Source organism: Leptosomus discolor, chromosome 2 (assembly GCF_034619465.1).
Source record: "Leptosomus discolor isolate bLepDis1 chromosome 2, bLepDis1.hap2, whole genome shotgun sequence".
NCBI lineage: Eukaryota > Metazoa > Chordata > Aves > Leptosomiformes > Leptosomidae > Leptosomus > Leptosomus discolor.
The window spans coordinates 1,004,163-1,030,288 of NC_141392.1; the positions used below are offsets into that span (position 1 = coordinate 1,004,163).

At 41.9% G+C, this 26,126-nt stretch overlaps 1 protein-coding gene across 1 annotated transcript in view; it reads left to right on the forward strand.

Annotated features, from left to right (window-relative positions):
* The window catches only part of LTBP1 (latent transforming growth factor beta binding protein 1), a 193,036-nt gene that overhangs the window by 81,780 nt on the left and 85,130 nt on the right, over nucleotides 1–26,126 (forward strand). Inside the window, exons 6-8 of the mRNA XM_086460519.1 lie at nucleotides 6,416–6,640; nucleotides 9,798–10,075; nucleotides 21,285–21,387. Of these exons, the coding sequence (XP_086316645.1) occupies nucleotides 6,416–6,640; nucleotides 9,798–10,075; nucleotides 21,285–21,387 (606 nt within the window). The remainder of the gene's footprint in view (nucleotides 1–6,415; nucleotides 6,641–9,797; nucleotides 10,076–21,284; nucleotides 21,388–26,126) is intronic.

Genomic DNA, 26,126 nt, shown 5'->3' on the forward strand with positions numbered 1-26,126 from the left:
TAATGTATTGCAGCATTCGGAGTAAAAATTTGTTTAGGATCCTTGTTAGAATATTTACGTGCCTACTGATAAGCCGTGTGAAGGTGGCAGTGTAAGGGACCACATTTGATACAGTTCCTCGGTGTCACTTCTGGTCAGAAGTCTGGCATAATGGAACATACCACCTTGAATGGCATAAAGTAGTTTTTTCCCACTTCTGAACATTTTTAGTTGTTTTATTTCTTTCTCACTGAACACATGTGAATGTTACTGCACCCACTGGAGTGACTGCTGAGGTTTTCTACAAGATTAAGAGTTGGGAGTTCATATGCAAAGGAACGTGCATAACAGCTTTGAATATGTTGATGGTTGTTATAACTACAGAAGCACAGAATAAGGAGAAACAAAATCCTGGGAGTATATAAAAAAAAAAAAAAGGTTTTTGGTATTCTTAGTATTCTTATTCACAAATGGGATTCATCAAGTCTGGTAAAAACAGATCCAATAATAAAGAAATTTACTTTGAAATAAACATGTTCTTTGAAGTATGCCCCTTACCTATACTCTTCTGTTGTCTGTTGTTCCTACTAATTCACAGTTATTTGTTGTAAAAATAGTACATGTTTAAATTCATGCCATGTTGGGGGATCAATACTTGTATAAGCTAATTTAACACTACTTAAGCTAGTACTAAACGAAATGGAACTGTTTACTAGAGAGATGTCTGTGTGACAGCTCTTTCATTGTATTTCTTACTGTATATCTTTCTGGTGTACTCAGCTGAGAAAGCGTGCCTGTTGGTCTGCCCGTCTTTCCTGTACTAATTTTCCACGGTATTAGTCTGAGCTCTTGCCGTGTACTTCAGGCATGTTTTATGCACGAGATTGCATCCAACAAAGGAAACTGGAGGAGGGCCTTAAAGTGTTTTTCCTTTCTTGCCGAATACGAGAGACTGCATTAAAAAGCGTTGTGGCAGGGAGGCTCCTCGGCCGAGCAGCGCTTTGTCACGCAGCCTGCCTGCTGTGCCAGCGGCAGCGGGTGCAGCCACGGCTGCAGGATTGCTTGTGGCGGGACCCGAACCTGGGGCGGGCCTCACTGGTGGGGTCAGGGAACAGCAGCGGGACCTGGTGAGGGATTTGTGGGCGGCAACGTGGTTCGCATGAGCAGGGCATCGCTTTCCCATGTGCGGTAGGGAGCAGAAAATGGCATTTTTCATCTGCTGCTGGGGCAGTCGCTGTCAGAGTTACTTGGAAAAAATGTGTTTGGTTGTTGCAATAGAATGTTTCTATTAAAAGTTGTCAAAATACAAACGTTATGATGAATTCAGAGGTGTTACACTGTTAAATCAAGGCCAGATAAAGCTTCTCTTCTTTTCTCTCTCTGCTTCCCAAAGCACAAGTTTGTGATAACAAGATTTTCTTAGTCTTACTTTAAAAACAAAAAAAATTAATTATTTGGTTACTTAACTTGCAACTTCTGTACATAGTGCCTCTGAATTACAACCAGGAACCTGAAGAGAAAACCATTTAGGGTGAAGCAGTTAGAAAACTGAGGGACAAGAAGAAAGATGTGCCCCAAAAAAACCCCAAAACCAGACCAAAACAAAGGTAGGGGAATAGGGAACAGTCTAAACTGGGGGATGGTGTCATTGCTGTAGCTCGTGCCACTGCCTTTTGTGAGTTGCTGTTAGTGTCTCTGCAGTCAGAAAGCAGCAGTAGGTTTGGAGCGACGGTGCAGACCTGTAGACAGTATCTCTGGGTTTCAGCTCTCCCCTAGAAGGTGTGCTGTGGGCAGGCACTGCGTTCCGAGAGCGTTGCACGTGGCAGTGTGTCCCCTCCGCGGGTGCCACCTCTCCTTTCCTGCGGGAAGCCGTGGGTGCTAGAGCTGCCTGCTGGTCCCCGCGCTTCTATGTGCATACTAACAGCCTGGATGAGAGATGCCCAGACAGCTCATGTGGGGCGTGGAGTAATGCTGGGTACCTGTGTAGTGCTCGGAGGTAAAATTGATTTGCTGGTTTGTGATTTCCAGTGGAAGTACTGGAATCCAATGAGCCGGTTAAGGTTTTCCTTGGGGAGCCTGTTGGTGCAGCTGAGTAGTGTTTACACTGGAATAGTTGATAGTGTGCACCTGGAAAAGGCAAAGACTAGTGAGGGAAAGCATGACAAACTCGTGTGTTCCTTGAGGTGCAAAAGAAAAAGAACTTGGAGAGTCAGATGAGGAACACTTCAAAACCCATCTTCATTTTCTTCAGCACTGGTTACAGGAAGGGAGTTTCCATCCATCCTAAGGGCTTGTTTGAGTAAACGTGGGCTATTTTTTAAGGATTAGGAGGATTTAGGTGCTTGGAATTTGTTTTGCTACACATTATTTTGATTAAATGAAAACATTCAGGCTTGATTAAATTAGTTTATCTGGAGCTGTTTGAGGTTGTTTGAGTATCTTGAAAACAAATTGGATGATGTAATTACATGGACAAACTGTGTATCAGTGGTTTCCTAGCTGCTTTGTGGATGATTTCATGCCTTGTTCTTGTGTTCCCAACCCATAGCTGTGGTAGCTTTTTCAGGATTCATGTTGCAAATGATCTCCTTTTTCTCTGCATTCAGCCTTTCAGAGATGTCCCGTGGGGGCATCTTGACACCCCTTCTCTTCTTGGCTTATTTCGAGCAGTGATACACACCTGGCTGTGCCAGGCTAGAGGGAATTAAGGCCTTTGGATACCGGAGAAATCAAATCTTGTTATTACCAATTGATTACCCAAGGATGAGAAGCATACTTCAAATGTTTGTAATTCCTTAAAACCTGTGTATACGTTTCTAAAGGATGGGTGTTCATTTCTATTAAGAAATTGTTAAATTTGTTCAATCGTAAGTTGGCTGATCCTTAAGGGACAGTTGAGAGGCTTAGCTTCAGATCTGAGTGAAGAATTTGTTGCCTTTCTTAGGTCCGTCAACTTGCTTTGTTTTGTTTGTAAGGTACCCCCATGGGAACTGAAATCTCTTGTCTCGTGCAGACCGATCTCCACGTTTTTATCGGGCTCTGAGCAGCTCGAGGGTCTTTCGCCATAATGGATGTTTTTATTTCCTTTTACTCCTTTTCAGAGGAAATGGCAGCAGCCCAGTGAGAATCGGGCTCCAGTGCGCCCTTTGTCTGAATGCAGCTGTGAACATCTGTGCAAACCCATCGTCTTCTCTGATGGTCTGGTTTTTGTCAGTGATGTCCCCTATGCCTCTGGCAGTGTTCAGCCATACTGTTCAAGTTCTTTAACCTCAATGACAAAACAAAACACAAAAAAAACTTCCATCAGAAGTTGAGCTGTTGAAGCATACCCTGGCTTTATGTCCAGTTCCTCTCTGAAGTGGGCCTTTCCCCAGGACTCTTTGGTCTTTGTTAACCTGAGGTTCCCAGAGCCTTGCTGAGGAAAAGTAGCATTTTCTTCCTTTGCCTTTTTGGAGGATTACCTGCCTTCAGCTTGATTTTCTCCAAAGATCTGTCTATAATTCCAGCTCTGGTGAAGTTTTGTGCCTGTCATTTCCAGCACGGTTGTCATAACCAAATGTAGCCCCTGCTCCTGGCCATGAGCTACCTGAGGAAACATCGCCGTTAGTGTGTTTGTGCGCGCGCTTACTATACCTATTTAAAATTATCAAATAACTTCATTTCAAAGTGTTTCAGTCTTCATTTTTTGTTTTTATTTTTTTAAACTTCTCAACATATTTGCCACTTGAGATTATTGAGTTTTCAGTTTAGCCTGGCAATCACATCCTATTTGTTTTTACATGGCTGAGTAGAACTTGCAATTGTATAATTCAGCATTTTAAAATTTTTTATTACAGAATTTTATATTCTTAGAATAGATTTAATGTATTCTCATTTAAACTTCATTCCTCCTACATTAAGCCAGACCTTCAGGAGTTGTAAATCGATGTATCTGTACACAAATCAGTTGACTGAGTGATTTGCACCACGTGATAATGTGGGCAGCTTGGAATTTTTGTTTTCTGTTATATGTAAATACTGAGAAATTAAACATTCTGGTTTACCTCATACTAGGCCTTTCAGTGGCGTTTGTTTGCACTTATTTGCACAAGTCCCTTCCAACCTGGTATTCTATGAAGTTATTTGTGTGAATATCCACAGCAACAGTTATGGAAAGGGACATGTATGAACTCTTTTCTTTTGGTATCTCCCTTCCCAGTATTTTTAGCGCAAACTTTTGTTTGCTTGAAAGCCAAGCTTTTCACATGCCCGTTTGTTACCCAGCGGGCCCCTGCAGGAGAGGAAAGCCTGAAGAGCGCCCTGTGTTGCAGAGATGCCCAGGCAACGTGGCTTTCCAGGTGCCCACTGTTATAGGAGCAGGAGCTTGGAAGAAATTAATTTATTTTGGTGGAAATACTGGGATATTTATGTTGTTTAAAAGCTGGATTTTGTACGTTACCTTATTGCCTCAAGGTCAGAGAGGCTGGGAAGGAAAGCTATGGGACAGGGTTCTTGCGTTCGAGGAATTCCTCAGTGAGACTATTTCTGTTTTCCTTGGTTTCACTGTACTGCTTTCGAACACCAAGCTGCTGTCCCCTTAATGCTAGTTTACACTATTCATTGTACGATGTTGCTTTTGCAGGAAAATCACCTTGGCTTTCAGCCTTGCTCAGGCAGATCTTTACAAGTACCTAAAATGCTTTGTATGTTGTCGCCATTGCAGTAAACCTCCTTGTTGTGGCTGCTTGGGGAGAAGCGGTACCAGAGAGAGAGAGAGAGAGCGCCGTCCTGCTTTAATTACTGCTGGGGTCAAAACCCCTTCGTTTTGCCCTGAAGTAACAGCCATTCTGTGAGGATGACTTTTATACGCTCAGATGAAGTCCCAGGACCCAAAAGTGTGAGGCCTGCGCTGGCATGGATGGCCTTCCGAAGGCAGCTCAGCCTTTTAGCCCAGTGCTACAGCTTGTAGTACTTTCAGTCAGTTTATATGAAATGAAAATACAAGATAAGATGAGAAAAATATTAAATACACGTTTGCAGAAGGGAGTGGAAAACCAGCTGTGGCTGTTGACATGGAGCTGTCTGGAGCCCAGGCATCGCTGTCCCAGCCCCGTCAGTACGGCGGGAGGGCTGACCGCGCCGTTTCTCGAGCGCTCTTCCTGGGCCAAGGGGATTACTCAGCTGGGTTGGAACTCCTTGGGCTGCCCAATGTCCTGCTTCATCTCCTTACAGCACACGGGTTCCTTTTCCAATACTGACGTATTGTGGTGTTAATAATAGCCATAGGCTGTAGTTGTCCAGAGATTACACCACTTGGAATAACAAGCACTAGGTTCCTAATGACCTTACGTTATCTACAGTTTCTCATTTTGATTGTAATTCAATATAGAATATTAAGCAATACAATCCAGCAAAATGCCATCATTACTGTGAAGTCTAGGTTGGTTTATTTATTTTTACAGCCAGAATCTTATCTTAAAGCTGACAAATGGATACTGCATGCTATTTCTCCAACAAGCTTTGAATTCTGAAAAAATTACCTTTGTCTTAAACAAAAACTTTTGGTATTTTTTCTGTTGTTTTTACATCATTTAATTCTTGAAAATGTTGACAGCTCAGCTAGATTATGGTTGATTATAAAGTCCCACATCATATTTTTGGAAGGTGCTGACACAAGCCTGTTGCTCTTTGTATCTCTGAGTTAAGAAATATTTTTCATTCGATGTTGACCTTTTTCATGTTTCATCTGATAATTTACATTGCTATAAATGTGCAAGTACTAGCTGGCACAGAAGTAATAACCCTTGTCTTTATATTGGAGTTAAAATATTTTAACGCTTTGGAATTTGTCTCTGAAATAATTTGAGTAGAATTTCTTGATATTTTTATGGGTGGGTATACAAATTAGCTTCTTTTATCTGAGAGGGAAATGTTAAGCAAAAATCTAGATACTCAGTAAGACATGGTTTTCTAGAGAACAACCACGGCTTACAGTGAAAATGGAAAATTTATCCCCAGTACTGTCTACTCGCTGGTGAGTTTTTCCCCAGTCTTCCAGGGAAGTGTAGGTGGTCCAGGATTTTCAGAAATGGGTGGCTAAGTAAGACTACCTGTGCTGAAGGGTGAATGAGAGGTGCGGGCAGGCCCCGTATTCGTTTAGCATCTTCCTTAATAGCATAACACAATGAACTAGCTGGGGTGTCTGAGGGCAGAGTGTGCTTGCTGTGTTTGTCACGGAGAGGTGATGTGAACCAGGCAGAGGGCAGGAGGAGCGGAAGGGAAGTGGTTCTACCACAAGGCAATGAAAAGCGCGTGTCTGCTGGATAGTCGTTCCTCGGATGGTGGAAGAACGAAGGGCTCCAGCCCTGTTCTTTCCTCCTCGGCTCCCGTGTGATACGTGGTCAGGTAATACTAGAGCTAACGTCAGTAACAATTTTTCTTTCTGTTTTCATTTCAGTTATTTGCCACCTTCCATGCATGAATGGAGGCCAGTGCAGCTCTAGAGATAAATGCCAGTGCCCTCCGAATTACACCGGTAAACTTTGTCAGATCCCTGTGCAGACTGCAAGCACTCCAAAACTGTACCATCACCCGCAGCAGGTGAACAAGGCTGTAGGATCCCAAATTGTCCACTCTACTCATACTTTACCACTGACGATGTCTGGACAGCAAGGTGTAAAAGGTAACTTTTTTCTTGATATTTTTTGCTTTGGAGTTAATTTCAGTAACTAATTTTGGGTATCCAACCAGTAATGATAGTGATTTCTGTACATAGTTCAAATCTTGAAACCACAGCTTGAATCATGAGCTCACCAGAATGACAGGAGGGTATTTTGCTTGATGACTGAAATAATAAGAAATAACAGTGCTATTGAAAAGAGTTTATAAGTAAATTTACTTTGCTTTATGGTGGAATTTAATGCAGATTGCAGAGTCAAAGGATAATACAGGGAGTGTCTTGCAGAAATGTAGACTTGTTCAAAAAGAGAATGATTGTGACTGAACAGGGTCCATAAATTGCAGTATAACGAGACAGAAAGTTGCAGGGGATTCCGTGGTTACTAGTGGAGGGAAGAAACAATACTTTTCAGCATAACAAAATTTAAATATTAGGTAAAACTAAAAATACGATTTATGTTTATCTTTGTTATATCATTTGGTAGAGGCCTATAAGTTAATTTTGTGGTGAACTCTTTAATATAGATGGGCCATGCTATGATTGAGTTAAATAGAACATTCTTTCCAGGTCGTATAACAATATCGTAGAAAGAAATGGCAAGGATTTCCTGCTGCTAATGCTGTGAAGGCAGCAGAAGATCAGAAACAAGAACAGCTGTGATGTTAATGAAATTTTGCCCAGTCAAAGAAAATTCCATCAGCTTCAGATTTCTGTTTTCCCCCAATACTTTTTTGTGAAGTGATGAGTTCTGATGACCTTGAAGAGAAGTGTTGCATTTGTTACACAGTCTGTTGGGAAACAGTGTCCACTGACATGGAGTATTGGTCCCTAAAGTTCGCCAAAACTTTTCTGAATCTTAAAAGGGGGGGGTGGGGAGTGAGAGAAGGAGAGACTATAACTACCTAAACATGTAGCAGAGCAGCAATTTATTTGTGACCATTTAATTCCAGCTCAAATTATTTTAAACAATATGGTGAAGCATGAAAAAAAAATATGTTAAGACAGCTGTTTTTCAGATTTAGAGTTGCTGTCTAAAAACCACACAATAGGTTTCTCACTGCTACATAATCTGACCTCTTGAATATTTTTTTCCTGAACCTCAAGTCCTCACCAGAATCATCATCAGTCACAATGCCTTTCCTTCTCTTCCCATGCCCAAGTGAGGATGTTGGATTGTGGAGAGAGGAATGTTTCATTTCTTTCAAGGAAAGAATAAAACAATTCATCCTGAAGTGGCTGGCAGAAATAAAAATTAATCAGCACATCTAGGCAGTGATCCAAGGCTTGGAGAGAGTTGTGATAATAGTACTACAAGGGAGGAACCAGCGTAAATGGGATGTTTTCAGCATCTCAACATTTCTAGGTGGATTGATAGATTAAAACAGAGCAATTTGGTGATTTCTTTTGAGGGCTAATGTATTTTTTAGATTTATCAGCTTGAGGAACTGGTTGAAGGGATCCCTCTTGGTACGTAGAAATACATGATAGTAAGTTGGGGTGAGTTTTGTGCTTTTCACAACCAGACTATGCTGTCTTTTCTTGTGCTGCAAAAGCAGCCTAATAGCCTAAGAAAGGCCTCACTGCTTCTTCTCCCAACACTGAATCTTTTCCATGTGGGTTTACCTGGAACAGAACTCATGTAGCATAAATTTTTCTTGAAGGTTGTTTTCTGCTACAGGCAAGATCCGAAGTGCCATTAAGGCTCTGCAGCCATATTTTGCTGACTTTCCACTATCTTATTCCTCACGTTTCTGTCTGCTATACAGTGAAGAGTTTCATAAATGAAACAATGCAGGACAGAGTAAAAATAAGTTTGTTTCTTTTAAGAGATTCCTATGCAAGACCAATTAATACCGAAAATATGCCTAGAGAAATGAAAATAAGGTGAAAAACCAAAAGCAAATCCTACAAAATAATATCATATTAAAAAAAACTAAAATAAATGAAGTATGCTTCCTGGGAGGTGGAGCTGTGAGGTTGAAATTTGTAAATAAGAACAGAACATGCCTAGTAAGTTCCAGAAAACAGGCTGGCCTCCTGGAGGCACGGAGACAGTTCAGAAGACTCAACAATCCAGCATGCGTTATGAAGAAAGTGTGTCAAATGGCGTGTCTTGGTTCTTCGGCTTGGAAGGGGTGTTGCATCTGACGGGTTGGCTGGCCTCGAGTGGTCTCTGCGGTACTTGCTGATGCAGAGGCCCAGGGAGGCTGTGGAGTCTCCTTCTCTGTAGACACTCAAAACCCGCCTGGACCCGTTCCTGGGTGACCTGCTCTGGGTGGTCCTGCTCTGGCAGGGGGTTGGACTAGGTGATCTTCCTTCCAGCCCCTGACGTTCTGTGATGAGAATCACCCAGCCAGCCACAGTAAATGTTACCTTTGCTATGCAGCTTACAAACTTGTGAAACTTGTTACACACCTCTCCTCCCTGCCCACCAATAATAACTTGAGTTACATGTTTAAAGGTCGTTTTGAGGATCATAAAGAGTTTTGTGCACATTACATTGACTGGAAGGTCTCAATCTATATACTCGGACTTAAAACTACAACTGTATTTAAAAATGGAAGTATTTGAAAAACATTTCCTCCCTCTTTATCTGCCAAATCCTGAATTCAAACTTCAGCGAAGGGAGTGGTGATTTTAGATGGTTGAGATGCTGGCAGCTCTTGCAGGGGCAAATTTGGGATTTGGCAGGTATATAAAGGTGAAGGGATGAAATCTGAAGCTTTTTCTCTGTTCCAGAGAAAGATGATGGATCTGAAAAAGAAAATAAAGGTTACTATATATCCAAAAATAACCCAGTAGAGTTTGAATTCTGGAGCTTGGAATGGGATTCTTATTACACAGTATAACCACAAATATTAATGTCACAGTAGCCAATTTGGACATCCATGTTTATGTAGCAGTCTTTACGATCCTATAATGTCATTCTTCCCTATGTGAAGAGTTGTCATTTTCTTGCTTTGTTAATGAGACTCTATGCATTCTTTCAGCCTTCCTTCTAACCCCCGAATTTCGGCTTCATTTATATTTCAGTCAGTTTAAGGCACTCTGTAAAAATTCTAAGGTACAAAACCGAAATGTCTTAGAGGTGCCTAAGATATCTTTTTTGACATATTCTATTACCAATTTTTCTTATGTGTTTTTCCTTCAATTATTTTAGTGAAGTTCCCTCCTAACATAGTGAATATCCATGTGAAACATCCCCCTGAAGCCTCAGTTCAGATCCATCAAGTTTCAAGAATTGACAGCACATCAACAGGACAAAAAGCGAAAGTACCTCAGCCAGTACCTCCACAGGTCTCTTACCAAGGTCTTCCGTATCAGAAGACCCAGAAAGGACATACTACTTACACAAATCAACAACCCATTCCTCATATGTTTCCTGTTTCAGTTAAAACTCAGCTTGGGCGCTGCTTCCAGGAGACTATTGGGACACAGGTAAGAAATATTTGCTAATTTTGAGACAGGTAGCCTTAAAACAATATTGTAAAAGAGTAAAAATAATTCACTAGTTGCCAGGATAGGACACATTTGATATTCTTTTCCAAAACCAAATTATTTTGAGAATGTGAAATTTTTACAAAATAACATTTTTCTGAACCTCCTTCTCCTTCGAGCTAATGTCTTTATTTTCTGCGGGCTTGGATCCCTGGCAGCTCTGGTTTCAGTTATTCTGGCCATAACGTCTCCATTTACAAGCGATTTCTCCAAATAAAAAAAATGATTTAAATCCTAACTCCATCTCTACTGCTTGAACATCTAAGGTTATGCCATCTTCCACAGCTCATACTGCCCTTTGCTTTGATGGGTCTTGTTGCACATGTCTCTCAACAGCCAGTGTTTTTCAAGGAGCTGCAGTTGTCATTAAAATTCCTATTCAACAGCTTCATCTGTTTTACAGTATTGCAGGCTAATGTTTTGAATCTGCTGAAAAGTGACTATTGAGTGGGGTAGAAAAATCCTGAAAGCTGAGTGTTTGCTAGAGCGTTAAAACCTTAGTTCAGTTTAAAATAATGCATTCACATCAGGTTTTACATATGACTATTCAAAATTGCCTATCTTTTTTCAGCTCTTGGAATAACTTTAATAAGCAACACAGCATTATCATTTTTGCATATATGTTAATGCACAGGGCAAGAAAGAAGGCGTATGTGAAGAGATTGTAAAAAAGTCAGTTAAGACCCTGTTATTTATTGCTTATCATCCTGCCAAAGCTGAACTTTTCAGGTCGAATGTTTTTTAAGCTGAATCTGTGCCTCGGGCTGAAATTTTGTGGGAGGTTTTAGAAAAATTACTCACTTGTTTTGAGGGATGATGTTAGAGAATGAATATGTTGTTTTACTCGGGCTAAAAGATTAATTTATGACTGTTTCATTGAAGATTTGGATCATCTGTACGCTTCAAAGTAGAAACTTAAATTTTTCACAAATGTCACTGCTTTTGGTCCTTCCAGTAACATGCACCTCAAGTTAGCCAATTTTCAAGCAGCTAAAGACGTCTATTCCCAATATATTCCCCAGACATTTGTTCGATGTTGGCAGCAATATTCTCCAAAGATTCCACCCGCACAGACCGTGGTCTGCCTTCCCCTGAAAGGGGCAGCACCCGTCATCCCTGAAATGCAGGGCTGGGGCAAAACATCACGTACAAGTGTTTCTTCTAGCGGTCAGGGAGTGCTGTGGCGCCAAGCGTCAGAACTGACTGCAAGGACATGTTCTCGCGGCTCCCAAGCAGCACGTGCACACCAGAAAAAAGAGGGGGGGAAAAAAAAAAAGAGGGAAGAGACTTCACTCACAGAGGGACAAGGAGCTTTGGAGAGGGGCAGCGGTGGGGCCCGGGCAGGAACAGAACAGGATGCCGTCAGAAGCAGGGTGAGGGTAACATAGGTGGCAGATCCCAAGGCAGTTAACTTCTGGAATCTCAAGTGAAATCGCAGTTCCGTAGTCTTAGTCATCCTCTGCCAGCTCCAAATAGCTGACTTTTTTCCTGTAAAATATTATTCTCTTTTCCATTCAGTGACTGGCTTCTGCAGCACAGTGTAGCCTTCCTACTAGTGACTTAATTCACTCCCGAGTTTCAGAAGCCATTGCAGTAGAGGTAGAGATCCCAAAACCTGCTTGGGTTAGGCCGTCACAAGAGGATGTTTAAAAATAATCCATCTGAAAAATGCAATGGAAGAAATAAACTTAAATGGCATCATGCCCCCCCAATGTTTCTAGAAGACCAAAGTTCAGTTTGTGTATGGACCATGAAGGGCTGGTAGTCGCTGATGAATGCTTGGTTTGGGCTCTGCAGTGTTCATTTACACAGATAAGCCCTTGGTGCTTGGCTGTTTCAGGAATAGCAAGACTTTGACTTGGTTCTCTAACAAGTGCTGCAGCACACGTTCAAATGGCATTTCATGGATTTTACATGACAAAATGAAGCCTGTGTCAAACAACCATTTATCTGTATTTCCAAAGAATGAGAGCTCTAACGTATAATGTGCAATCATAAAAATCTGGAAGTAATTATAATTGATAGTTGTTTGTTATTTTTCATTTTTATATATTATTTTTATTATATTTATATTTGCAGTCATATAGGGGAAGACAAAATTCCTTCCTCAGTCTTAGACTTGGCAGTGCTGCATCTTTTATCTCTCACCTCTTAGGCTTGATTGACTCCCAGTCCGTTCTTTCTGACGTGCGCATGAGTGAGGTGTTTCGAATGACACGTCCAAAACTTTCAGTCTTCTGTGCGTGCCCTTCACATGCTAAAGCTTGCTTACCACTCCCTGGAAGACAGTAATATGCTCCTTTTAAAGGGGCAGAAAAGGGAAAATACCCTTGCGTTGTCCTCATGCCTGACTTGGAATCCCACTAAATGCTCAGTCTCCAGTTGTTATAATGGGTTTTTTTCAGTATTCCACTGGACGAATGTGTCTTTGCATTACTCTCAAGGAAGGGTAGTGCCTCCTGGTTTAGAATAATGCTTGTTCTCATTTTTTACACATTTCATTGATCCTTTCAGTGTCAGTCTTGGAGAAGAGCATAGCAAGGATTTCAGAGGCCTTTTGTTATTTAATGATTCAATTTAGAATTGGAGTTCCAGCATGGCATTTTGTAGAGCGTTTATTTAAGACGTTGCCATAAATACAGATTTGACTCATTCACCTTTCAGATTTGAACCTGAAATGTTAATATGTTTTTCCTGCAGTCAGGCAGTGCCTGTTATTTATTTGTATGTTAAATATACCTTGAACTGGGAAAGACATTTAATTTTTTTTTTTTTTACTGTTCCATAGATCTATTCCAAAAGAATTTGGTTTTCTGTTTCTTTGATACTTACTTTGCTAAATATGAGGGTTCTCTTTATTTGTTCAGACTAGATGCTAAACTTTCCCTATTAGTAGCAATGGGTTTCTGGAGTTTATGCTGGATAATTTTGATATCTGTACTTTTTTCAGCAATCATCAGTGTACATACATTTTTTTGCAGGGTGGATTGTATATTTGGCTTCACAAGTATTTTATTAAATATCCTGGGATCAGAGGTGACTTTACTGTCTGTAGAGCAGATTGGTGGAAGGATATGTGAATGGCCTCTTGTAGGCAAATCAAGCAAGTAAATAAAAACTTCACTGAACTGACTTTTGGTTGAGGCTAAAAGCACGGGATGAAAACAGCATCAGAATCTCTACTATGGTTGTGTGTGTATGTGTGACCTCTACCATTCTGTTTCTCTCTTTCTCTCTCCTGGTCTTCAATTACAGGTCCGCTGATGTGAATGCGTTGTGTTTTTCACAGTGTTCTGTGGAATATTTTTCATCTTCCAACTCATTCTTCCTCACCCCACCTTAGTTAAATTCCTTTAACGTATCTCATTCAAAAACAGTAGTCCTGAAAAGCCAGTAGGATGGTTGCTATACTCAAATCCCCAGACAGCCGGGGCGTGTTTTCTGTGGCATATGTCCAGCAGTGCACGTACTGTTAAAGTTAGCGACTGGAACCTCCCTGAACTGACGCTTGGAGGACGTTCCGGTATAGGTAGTTGAAGAATCTGGTTGTGTTCTCAGGCCTCCAATCACTCCTAATTAACAACATAGAAATTCTTCTAGACCTACTATTTGCTTAGTTGTCTGTCGGGTCAGAAGTGACTATAACCAAAGGCAGCCACCATGAGAAAAGGGTGGTAGAAGCTGTCAGTCTACCAGCTTAGGAGGACAGGAAGAGAGACACTGTTTTATGGCTGTTGTCATAAAAATACAGGGAGCAAACCTTTACCTAAACTTGCACCTTGTTATAGAGGAAATTACATTGAGAAAATAGAGGCTTGAAGTTGGGAAACAGATACAATGGAAACAGTAAGACTAAAATCCCACTTGAGATGGAGAACAGTAAATTTCTGGAGAGCGCTGTATGTTACAATGCCTTCAAAAGCTGGCGACTGGATGTGTGTCTGCAAGGTCCTTTACAGCCATGTAGTCCTGTGTTTCTGAAACCTGAAGTGTTGGTCATCTTAGACCACTGATTCTCTAAGTCCTATTTAAAAAGGAAGCAAATAAGGAAGATTATGTTTCTCTTCTTTAATTCCTCCTCTTCAGCTGCTTTTCATTTTAATTCTAATAAAAATGCCTTTATTATGACACAGAATATCTTGTTATTTCCCAAAATACTTCTACAGTGTCAGTGGTGCACCTAGTAAAGATTGTGTTGGTAATCTTGAGTCCTGTTAATTTTGCATATTACTTTGCATTTAAATAGAGAAAAGAATGCAGATGCCTACTATCTGTCAAAATTCTTATAATTAAGCATTGCTTCCCCCTGCCCTGCCCCCCCTTAAAGATCAGCTTGAAGTGTCTACTAAGTATATGCAGGTGTTTTCCTGTGGTTACTGCATTTCAGTCTTTTGGCTAAAAAGGTGGTCTTTCTCAAAAATTATTTGGTCTCTTTCTTGCTTAACTGCAAAGAGGAAGGCAATTTTGCAAAGCAGCAGGAAATCGGAGAGGCTGGTGTTTCCAAATTTTTCTGAAGCAGGCTCTTTCTGACTAGGTTCACAAGTAATGCTGTTTTCTTCAGCAGATATTTTTGAGTATCAGTTTTACCGAAGGAGACCTCTGGTGGTCTCGGCATCTAGGATTTAAAAACAAAATAAAAAAAGAGTTGTTGCTTTAGAGAGACAGACGTGGAAGGTGCTTAGCAGGCTGAAGGCAGCATACGCCAAAACGTCCAGAAGGGGAGCTGGCTAAGAAGTCGTGTCGGCCTGTGCTTGTTGGTTCCTCCTTCAGCTGTGCTGGTGTAGCTGCTGCGAGCAGCTGAACTGCTCTCTGAAATGATCCCGGCAAGAGTTTAAAAAATGCTGTCTTCTGATCCCCCTTTTGTTGGGGTGTTCTGAGTTTGGCTCAGGTTGCAGTGTTTGGGGGATATGGGCTGCTCCTTGCTTCTCGGTTGTTTGCTTGAATGATGCTTTGTGCTTCCCTTGCAAAGTGCTTTGAAACATGGTGCAGAAAAGACTGGTACTTGCTACAGCTCTGTTGAGAAGGATGCCTGAGTTAGAGTTGTTCTGGTTTGTGAAGTGAAATTTGGTGTATTATTATTATAATACTTTGGAAAATCATCTTAGTGAAAAATAAAATATACCACCTATAGCAGACAATAGATGCATATTTCAATAGGGTTTTTTAAAATAAATTAAGATAAATAACATTAATGGTGAGCACTAGTAAAGACTTGAAAATTGTAAGGGCGTTCTGTTTTTCAGTATGATCAAAACGCTTGTATATACATTGAAATGTGTTTCAAATGCTGCTTAGTTCTGATGAATAACAAGTCTGATAAACAGGTGTTGGTTCTTCAGCATCTTTAGTCAGATAAATTTCTACGGAAATACTTTTACTTAATATTGTGTTTCAGTGATGTCTTGCACAGGAGACACTTGCTTTGAGCAGCACCCTTCTCTGCTGTCAGACGTGGTAGACTATAAAATAGGCCAAGTGATAGGTGTCAGCTGGAGAAGAACAGAAATTGTCAACATCATATCACCATAAAGATTCTGACTGTAAATTGTTCAGCCCTCATTTAACTTGATTCAGCCAAGGGCATACACTGATCAGGTACTTAACTTCGAGAGTACACATAAAGTTTTTAGGAAGTAGGCTTAGGTCACTGAGTTTTTCATTATGAGAAATACTAAACAAAGGCATCAAAGCAGCAAAATGTGTTGATAGCTCTTAATGTGTAACCTAACGTGCCGATACTGCTGGTCGTAGTGGATGTAGTCTGGCGGCAGCGACAGCAGTCATATGCCCATCGAAGTTACTCCTTCTACTGTATACATATCCCCATTGAACTTCAGATTTAACAAAACATTTCCTATGCAGGTAAATTTCAGATATTTTCATTATTTTGACAGTTGTGTGAAATGAACTTCCCTAATTGTATTCTTCAGGCAGGAAAAATGATGCAAGTAAACTCTGTGCTTCATACTGTTACTTTTTCTCTTAGAGCACTTTTAAAACCTTTTTTCTTTAGAACAGTCTTAAAAATACCATCTCATAAAATAAAATAACTGTCTGGAATTCCTTGAAGCTCATGGTTTGGCTTCTGGAGTTTTTAAACAAATAGACTGTCAGAAATCAGTGTGGACTCATTTCCAGGATTAATGCTTCATTCACAATAGATTCTTTGCAAGATCAATACCCTGAAATATCAGAAGATTAAAGATGTATTGGATACCAAAAACACTAAACGTTGTTTTAATTACTCAAATAGAAGAAAGCTGGATAATTTTTACTTGCCTATGAAGAATGTTCTGCTTAAGCCAAAACAAATTCTTTACCAGTTCTTTTAGAATGTCTGGAAGTATTTAAGTTTCTCTCCTGCTTATGAGACAATGCCTGTTAGTGAGCCAGTGCTACATGGGATAATACTCTTCATGGGTAACAACCTGTCATTCAGCTGGTCAGTGAGCTACTTAAGTATGTTTGTTAATGGCTTCAGTAATACGGTTTATTAAGTTTGTCACGCCTATAGGAAAAAAAAGCAGTGCCAATCCAAGGTCGGTGCCTGCTGAATAGTTTACAGAAAGTTAAACAGCGAATCCATTCACTTGTGCTATTGTGGTCTGTGAAATGCAGTCTTTGGAGCTGCCTCCCGGAGTCATTAGCTATTAACTCGGGCAAAGCACCGATCAGTTTCCATCACAGTTAATCATGTGACACTCCTTTGTGCCTGGGTTGTGGCTTTAACTGACAGCCTGTGACAGGGATTTGTAGATGGGTCACACAGGAGCGGGAGTCAGTCCCAGGAAACGTCGTGGTCCCTCGGCCAGAATCCTCCGCAGTTGCCTTGAGACTAATTGCCAGGCAGGGCTCGCTACTGCGCTTTTCAGGGAGCTCAATAAATGCCTTCTACTGCCTGAGCAGGGGGATTTTGAGGGTGTAATCCTTCCTTTCCCCTGGCTTTGGAAAACACATGAAACCCTGGTGGCAGTGTGCAACTCCAGTACTGTTAGTGCCCCAAGACTGGGGAGATGGGACAGAGGCTGGAGCCTGGACAGAGGAACAAAGAGGTGATGTGGCTTGGGGTGGCCTTTGTGCACCAGCACAGGGTCAGCCAGAATTTCAGTCTACCAGTGGGAATATTCAGTACTTCCTTCAGTTATATAAAATATTGGCATAGAAGCCCAGGCACGCATGGGGAAAAATATGTGGATTCCAAACAATACTTTCAGTGTCTGTGAGTGCTTTACCCAGGAAGAACTTTATTTTATAGCAGTACCATGTGTGCCTCATACTGCTGCAACTGCTGAGCCTCTTTCAGCACAGTTGAGCTCTTTTATACCAATCCTTCATGACTTCTTTGCCTTCAAACCAGTAAGAATTGCATCCAAATTATAAGCTTGTGACAGAGGTATCATTCATGAAAATCTGTTCTCTTTTCCAGAAGCCCTCAGGAATACGGGCTAGATTAGTTTAAAATGTGTGTGGATGATGGATAGAAGAGCGTAAACCTAAGCTTAGGGAATGTCATCATCTTCATGCATAGTGCAAACTGTATGCTTGTGTTTAGCTTCCCGGCTTATTTTAGGCTCGTATTTATGTGTTGGAGTTGTGTTGAATGGCAAGACAAACTAAAAATAGTTATGGGTTCCCCAAGTGACTTTTCCAGTCACTTGTGACTCAGAGACTGCAACAGACTGAAGAACTAGTGAGTTCTTCTCAGTAGTAGGAAGTGGGCAAGACTTTTGGAGTGGATAGAAATTACCTAAAAGTTTTTTAGACCTGTAGAAACAGAGCTTCAGTTCATGTTGCTTAGGGTTTGTGAAAGGGAGAAGCATCTTAAGAAACTGTAGCTGACTAGGAAACGGTTTGTGCAGTGCCATGAGTGTTGAAAGTATCTGAAGCGCTGTTAGATGTACCAGAGAAATCAGGGTTTATTAGCCATAGAACTCTCTGTTTCTGCTTGGCTTAGGACTTAGCAGAGCAGTCATTTTTTCTGATGCATAGCTCCAAAATTACACAGGTCTGACACCACTAGGAACCCCATGTGGCAGTTGTTTTTCCTTGCTGGCCAGTTTCTACAATGATCTGGATGTTAACCAAATTACCATTGATTCTTCGAGCTTTAATTCACCGTAGGGGCAGTGGGAGCGGCAGCTTTAATCATTGCCAGTTTTTACTGACAGGACTACAAACCACAGTTGCCAGATGACTCAGACTTTGGCATCCTTGTTTTTGCTCATGGTTTTTATATGGAAATTTGAAAAAGTTATGACCACAGAGATCATGATTTTCAGTAGAGTGCAAATGCTGTAGCACCACACCTAAACGAAAAGTGGGCTTTAGTCCATCTTCCTCCTTTTTTTTTTTTTCCCCCCGTCCTTTGTTTTATATGCTTTTAATTTACTACTGTTAAATGACACCTTTTCTGCTCTGGGGAGAAAGGAAAAAAAAAAAAAAGGGGGGGGGGGCAGTTTGTGATGGCACGTTGGCTCTCATGCTAGCGGAGTCTTGCCTTGACACACACGAGCTGCTGGGATGTGTCCTTGAGGCTTGTGACCGTGCAGAGGAATACTGGATGTTAGGTAATGTGCCTCACTGCCCACATGCTCCATTTCTGAGATCATAAGGGGAGGTGTAGCACCAGCTTTGATTCCTTCCACCTTTTTTCAGAGTTGTCAATCTGAGGCACAAGGCAGGGAGAAGAGTCAAGTGCAGATTGGTTTAGCTGACTCAATGACAACCACAGTAGAGTAAGTGGCTTCTCTGTCTTTGAAGAAGCAGTCCCTGCTCTACAAAAGGAATTGAGCAGCTGTAATTATAAAATAAAACTGAGTGGCTGTGATTAACAGTAAAATGGTCCTTCCCAGAGCATGCTCACCTGGGATGCGAGCTGAGAAACCAGCGTTGTGTAAAGACGCAACATGAATTCTCTAAGGTTTTGGGGCAGTCACTTGGAGGAGACGTTATGAGTACTCTCCAGCTGAATGATTTTTGAGCTTCTGGGAACGGCAGCAAGACCTGTTTATCATCTAGCTAGAGGCAGTCAAAAGAGCTAGTTCCTGTTTTGAAAAGAGCCAGGCTTCTGCAGCAGAGGGGGTTGTGCAGAATTCCGTGTTTATGGATCTTGATGGCCTTTGTGAAGTTCCAAGCAGAGAGTTCCTCTGGAAACAGAACTCAGCAGACTCTGACTGGCTGATCAGGAACGTCAGTCTAGTCCTAATCCTGCCAGTGCCCAAGCCAGGGGGGTGCAAGACAGCCTGAAAGACGTGTTCACACAGTGTAAGCCTGGGCCTGCATCTGAAAGGTGGGACTTGCTTAGACACTTTACTTTTTAACACAGCCAAATACCATCCAGGCAAGGACTGTTTCTCACCCCTTGAAACATGGGACAACTTGTCACAAGACCCTCTGCAGACAGTAGTGTGAAAATAGACTCCTCGAGTTGCCCAATAACTGAACAGTCTCTTTTCATGTGTTTGGCCCCTCTGTTCTTTATACTGATTATGTGTCACCCTAAAGTGATGCTCAGAGCACGAGTGGTGCTACCCTGTTGCTAACCGAAGTTGTGCTGGTGCTAAAAGCTCCATTTCACTGGTTTTCACTGGGACAGAGGGTGCTCCCGGCCGCTCACGGATCCTTTGACCGATGACTAAGCGACCCATGCAGCAAGTGCTGAGCTGCTGCAGGTTGCACATTACAGCTTGGTGTTTGAACGGCACACTGGTGCTGCTTTTCATTTGTTGCTGAGGAGGCGCCTGGGGAGTAACTGTGTGAGAGGGGCCGAGGAGATGGCTGGGATGGTGCCTTGCCAGCCCTCCCCGCGCAAAGAGGGGACCCTCTGACGAGTCAGAGCCCTGACGTTGTGGGGCAGCCCGCTGTCCTGTTTGTGAAGCTACGCCGAGTAACTCCATCCTTCAGAGACACGACTACTCGTGGTGTCAGCACGATTCAGAGCACACTGGAGGACTTTTGGGAAGGGTGGAGGGAGCTGTCAGTGCCTGTGCGTTCGGCGTGCGTCCCCGCTGCAGAGTGCCTGGGTTGCCAGTTGAAGTGAAGGCCCCCCGCAAGGTGCCAGCCTGGGCCATCGGGTGAGCCGCTCTCTCGAGCTGGAAGCTGAGGGGCAGCGAGCGTTCGGGTCAGGGGTTTGTGTGCTGTCAGGAGGGGAGGTTGGCTTCGGGGCGGTCTGTTCGCTCTGTGCGGAGATTCCCACTTGGGCCCATCTGCAGTGGTTGCTGCAGTGCCTGTTAGGTCAGCATTTGCTTTGGAAGGGTGACTGAGTGCAGCTCTTGGGCGCTTCTGTTGGGCTTTGAGCGCTGCCATTTTGTACCAAATGGACAGGTTTAGATGGATTTTTTAATGTCTGCATCTCTGACGTACATTTCAGCTTTCTTTACCGTTCAAAATGGAAGAAAATTCTGAAAGTCAAGAACATAACTAGTGCCTTGTAAGCTTCCAACAGTTAGTATTCTTATTAATAAAAAGCATAATAAGTATATTCTTGGTTGGGGGGGCGGGTGGAGAGAATATTGACCTCAGAAATTATTGCAAGATTAATTTAAATATTTGCATAGGGAAACAGTTGTTTGGAATAACACTTCTGCTTCAGTCATCTTATCTGTGTTACCTTCAGTATCTGGGCAGCAGAATCTGTCATAATTTGGCGATTTTCAGTAAGTGGTCATAAACATTAAACATAGGTTGGCAGGAAGCTGAGGCTTTTTAATAGGAAATATCGTTATAGAAATCACAGTCACACTTGTCTGTCTTTAAGAGAGTAATTAGAAAGGTATTTGAGTCAATTTATACAGCTTCTGAAAAAGTGGATGAGCGCGCTTTTATGAGGAAAAATGTAGGGAATGGGAATAGGTGCCAATGGCGAGTTACTGCCTTGGAAATGCACTTGCTCGTTCCTGTGACATGCTGTTCTGTTTCTTCCTCCTCCTTTTCAAGTGACACGGGGGAGGATAATAATGTCACCGAATTTACTCGTGCCTGTGGAGAGCCGTGGCGATGCACGGGCACTATTGAGTTCGGCCGAGAGCTCCGGAGGATCTTCAGTGTCTCAGCAGGAGCTTGCCCCAAGATGACTGAAAAAGAACATTGTACTAGAAGTGAGCACCGTGTAGTATCACTAACCGGAGTATTCTTTACCTGACTGTTCCAGTGTGGCAAAGCCCTTCCTGGCCTTTCCAAGCAAGAAGACTGCTGTGGGACCGTGGGCACTTCCTGGGGTTTTAACAAATGCCAGAAATGTCCCAAGAAGCCATGTAAGTGCTGTTTTGTTGTTGTTCTCTGGATCAGTTTATGGCTTTTTTTTTCCCCTGAAGTAGTATTTTTCCTTTCTGGGGGAAAAAAAAAAAAAAAAGGAACCTAGTAGAAAGAATATGCTGTGGTTTGATTAGAGACAGGTTGCAGCAACTGGAATTCTCCTGCGTGCCAGCAGAGTTACAGCGTGCAGGCGCTCGGTGCGGCCAGCAAAGTTAACGGCGTTGGGGTTTTCCCCTTCGTCCTCCTCGAGTCATTGGTGCACTGTTGCATTTCCTCAGTGCAGGAAGGATAATGACGTTGAATCATCTTGCCTCTTCCAGCTGGATTTATGTTTTTTTAAGTTTGTGCAGAAATGTTAAATTATAGAGGCGCCAGTTACTGCCTGGAGAGAACGCAGTGGCCTCTTGGGATTGCAGATGAACTTTCAAGTTTGGAGCCAAAGTTTTCCAGGCTCTACATTGTCAGTTATGTGGTTTTGCTCTCTTTTTGAAATATCTTCTTCAACAATTAGGCAATGATAAAGACTTTCTTCACCGTTTTGTTAGGATTTGATGTCATAATGAGAAAGAAATTTTGAATTGTTTGCATGATAGGTGAAGCTAGTCTTTTATCTTTCTGTGAATTACATTATTGTTGCCCAGGAATAGTAATACTTCTCTGTCATGTCATATTTTCATCACTAAATGGAAGATGAGAAAAGATAATGTAATCTCTCTTTTGCAGATGGGGTGGACCTGCATTTAGCAGGCCAAAAATAGTGCAGGGAATTGCAGTCATTCTTATCTAGGTCTTCTAGGCCCTGTTACTGTTACAGACCTCAACGCTGTAAACGTGTTCAGTGTTTGATTTTTTTTTAAAGTATATTTTTGCCTGCAAGTCTTAATGTGGATGTAAATACAATTCCAGCAGAAAACCTACTGTTCCTCCTGTTTCTCTGTCTCCTCCTTCCACAGGAGAGCCTGATATAAAGTTATGCTGACTCAGTCTGATCTGCGAGTTTATGAAGCATTTAAATTTTGTGTTTTGGAGTATGTTTATCCTCTGATGTGCTTCTGAAAGAGAGCCTTCTTGGGGTCTTTGAGTTAATAAGATTCAGACATCTACATTTTTATCCCTGCAGCACACAGATACAGTTTCTAACAGAGACTTGCATCCCGTATTGGTGTATGAGTTGTGAAATGTGCCCTCAATGTATAGCTTTCTCCAAAGGAGCGGTAATTTAACGACAACTGAAAGTCCTGTTGGTCAGAGGCATGTGAGCGTGCAGAATATTGCTGAGGGGATGTAGGTATGCTGTGACAAAAATCATGAAAGCCTGAAATGTGCTTCAGCCCAAAACTGGTTGGAACTACTAATACAAAGTTTTGGGGCCTGGTTCAAAGGGAAGTCCCTTTGCTAGTTCATCATAGCTCAGATCAAACAGTGGTTGTCTCAGCCTGGAGTCTACAATTTTTTTGAAACACTAATGAGATGGGCATTGTCCCTGTATTGTAAATGCATAGCGGCTAGCATGCTTGCTCAAGAGGGGACAATTCAGGGTTCCTTCATCTGCCAGAAGAATTTCCAATCTGCATTTTATACCTATGAGGAGATGCCCTAACCCATAAAATGTAGAAACAATTCTTGGAACAGGACTGAGAACCCAGTCTCTTTCCCAGTGTCCTTAATTACTTATGGTATGAGTCATGCGTACTCCTGCTTTCTGGCTCATTCTGGACTTGTTTTTTGGATGTAACTCTATGATTTCAAGAGGAGACAGAGGCTGTTGCCACTTGGAATAATCCTGTTCTTGTGATTAAAGCATTCCTGGAAAGTAAGGGTTTGTGTCTCTTAAAAATAATGGGATACATTTCTCATCTTTCTAGGTGGGAGCTCTCACTGTACATTAATGTTTTAAGAAGGGAGGAGGAGACGGGTGCACTGTCTGTTTTCTCCAGCTTAAAATACAGTGTCATCTACCACTACATTATATCAAGAGTGTGATTGGGTAGGTGTATGCTTCAGGAATATTCACTGAATCCGACAGGAAGCTTTGGCAGAGGTGTGTGTATTTTCTTAGTCTAGATTTGATTTAGGAATTAGTTAAGCATGATGCTATTCAGTCTGCACGGGTGCAAATGGTGAATGTTCAGATTTGTGAGAACTTCAGGTGAGAAATTTGGAGTGTTGCAGGAGTTTTAAGTGGTCTTACAGCATGTTAGGTTTTTATAGATGTCCAGTTTGAAATTAGGCACACAACTTGAATGTTCAAATCTTGTTTGGATCTGGGCTTAAATGTCCTTTGGGCATAGATGTCAAATTTAAGACTCATGTCAGTGTCAAAGTGTTATGCTTCTGTAGACCAAACAGTTTCCAAAGATGAATGTAAATTTTTGATAAGATTTAATGAAAGTGTGGAGTGGCTGCTTAAGGATTTATATTTCATCACGTTTGGGTTTTGGGGTGTTTTGTTGGGTTTTTTTTTCAATAATGAGAATGTTTCAGTGGTAAAATGAGTATGCATATATATATATATATATATATGAGATGTTGGATGGAAAAACTTGAGAGTCAAGTAAATGATTAGTAAGTTATTGGTTAAGTGATGTCCATGGTAGTGTCTCAGCAGGCAAAGTTAGTTCCACATTAGTCCCATGTAATTTTGACCTGTTCTAATACTTCACTAAATTGGTATTACTGGATTTTTTGTAGACTTTTTGGAAGCAAACAGACTTCTTTTTGCTTTTATGGTTTTATGGTTCATAAACTTTAAGATTGACCTATTTTTATGATAATAGGTAATCAGGTTATGTGATCTTCTGAGAAACCCACTTCAGCAAAATATTTAAACATCTACTTCAGGCCCCGTTAGCAGGCACTTCTCTCCTCAGTGAGCTGCTGAAGGATAGGTGTACCTTTGCGTGTGTCCTGTTCCCATGGACTTAAACAGGGCTTGTCACTTTGTGAAGAGGTACTTGCATCTTTTGGGTAACAGCCGCTGCTCAGTCAGGGCGTCTGGTGACTTGGCCCGAGACAGCTCCCGTGTCTGTAAGTTTGCGGGTTATCCAGTGTTACTGGAAAACAAACGATGACATTTTGGAACAGGGATCTCCGGTTTTGAGGGCTTCTACAGAAGATGACTTTTTAAGACAAAGTGCATTTCTGTGTTGCATGAGGGATGTTACGATTGCTCAGGCTGCTTGCTCGCAGTTAATAACTACGAACAGGTTGTCGAAGTGAGGAAAGGGTAAGTAATGGGGGGCCCCATCCAGCTCCCGCACGGAGCCCTCTCTGAACAAGCTCCTTACTCTGCCGTGACCGGCTGACATTGCTGCTCTCTGCAGAAGGAAGAGCACAGCTGCCAGTAAGCCACCGTTCCCTGTTCAGTGCGGGGGCAGGACGAGGAGGAGGGAGGGAGAGGTTAAAATCTGACCTCGCTCCGACGCTGCCCTTGGTAGAGCAGCTGAGTCACCCTGGAAGGGAAGGTGCGTTGGAGCGGTGGGAAAGGCCTGGCCCAGCTCGGGGGCTGGTCTCCGCCTGCGGCTGGAGGAGCTCTGCTCTTCCCCTGCCAGTCTGCGCCAGGCTGCCCTGCAGGGCCCCGCTCCTGCTCACCAGAGGTTGGGTTTAGTGTGACTTGGATCAGGTCTGTAGTGGCAAACACGGACAAGTCGGGACATACTCAGTTCAGTTACGAATCTGGCTCTGCCAGCGTGAGCATAGGAGTTCCGCTGAGATTTGGGGGGACCAGGAAGAGGCTAACGCATGGCACTTTTGAAGGTCTCACCTTAAATATCGAATGGTTTTGACATTAACATTGTGAAAAGATTGGAGCTGCCTTGAAAACAGACGTGTAGCTGACATTTTATGGCGAGAGATGAGATTTTCAAATTTTGATTTGTGTTAAAATGGTTGTAGTCACTGTAAAAATGGAAAAGTATGTGTTGAGAACTGTACGAATGTTGTTGCTGTGGTTTGACCCATACTATTTTTGTGTTTAACCATTTTATCACTTTAAGTGATCGCGTAAGGAGAATCTTAATGTTCTAGTTAAGCGATTATTTTATATGAATCACAGCAATTTGAAATAAAACTGTCTCGCTCCAAAAACTACCACTCAAGATCATCACTTAAATTTTTCCAAAGAATAGGAAAAGCTTTAGGACTAATGAAAATTTTTTTTTTCTTTTCTTTTTTCCCCCCAACCTTACAGTCAACCAGTTACTAGTTTTAAAATAAGCTGCAGGGATAAATGTGCAATTCAGGCATTATATGTGAAGTGAAGCCGATTGAAAACATTCTCTCACTCAGGTCTGTCTTATTTGACAGTTTATATACAGTAAAGACGGAAAATAATGCGTTTGAGGGTTTGGAGGGTTTTTTCCCCTGCTGAACATCTAGAACACTTTTAAAGGAAAACAAAAGCTATGACCCAATGTCAGATATCTCTGCTGTAGCATTCAAATTACAAAAAACTCTCTTGACTCTTAGTAAAGGCGCTTGTGGGATCCTAGTGCCAAAAGTTGAGTCCTGTATGTTTGATGAAGTAGGGGGCTTTGCCGAGAGGTTGGCTCTCGGCGCATAACCACGCGAAGAAGTTACTGCTCTCGTTTATGATGTTGTAACAGTTTAAGAATCAATAAACAGTTTTTTTTAGTCTTGAAGGCAACCTTAAGTGGAGGAAAGCAACAATAAATAGAGATAGAAAACTAGTTAACTGAACACTTTCTATTTTGGCAAAATTGAATTCGGTCTGTATTTT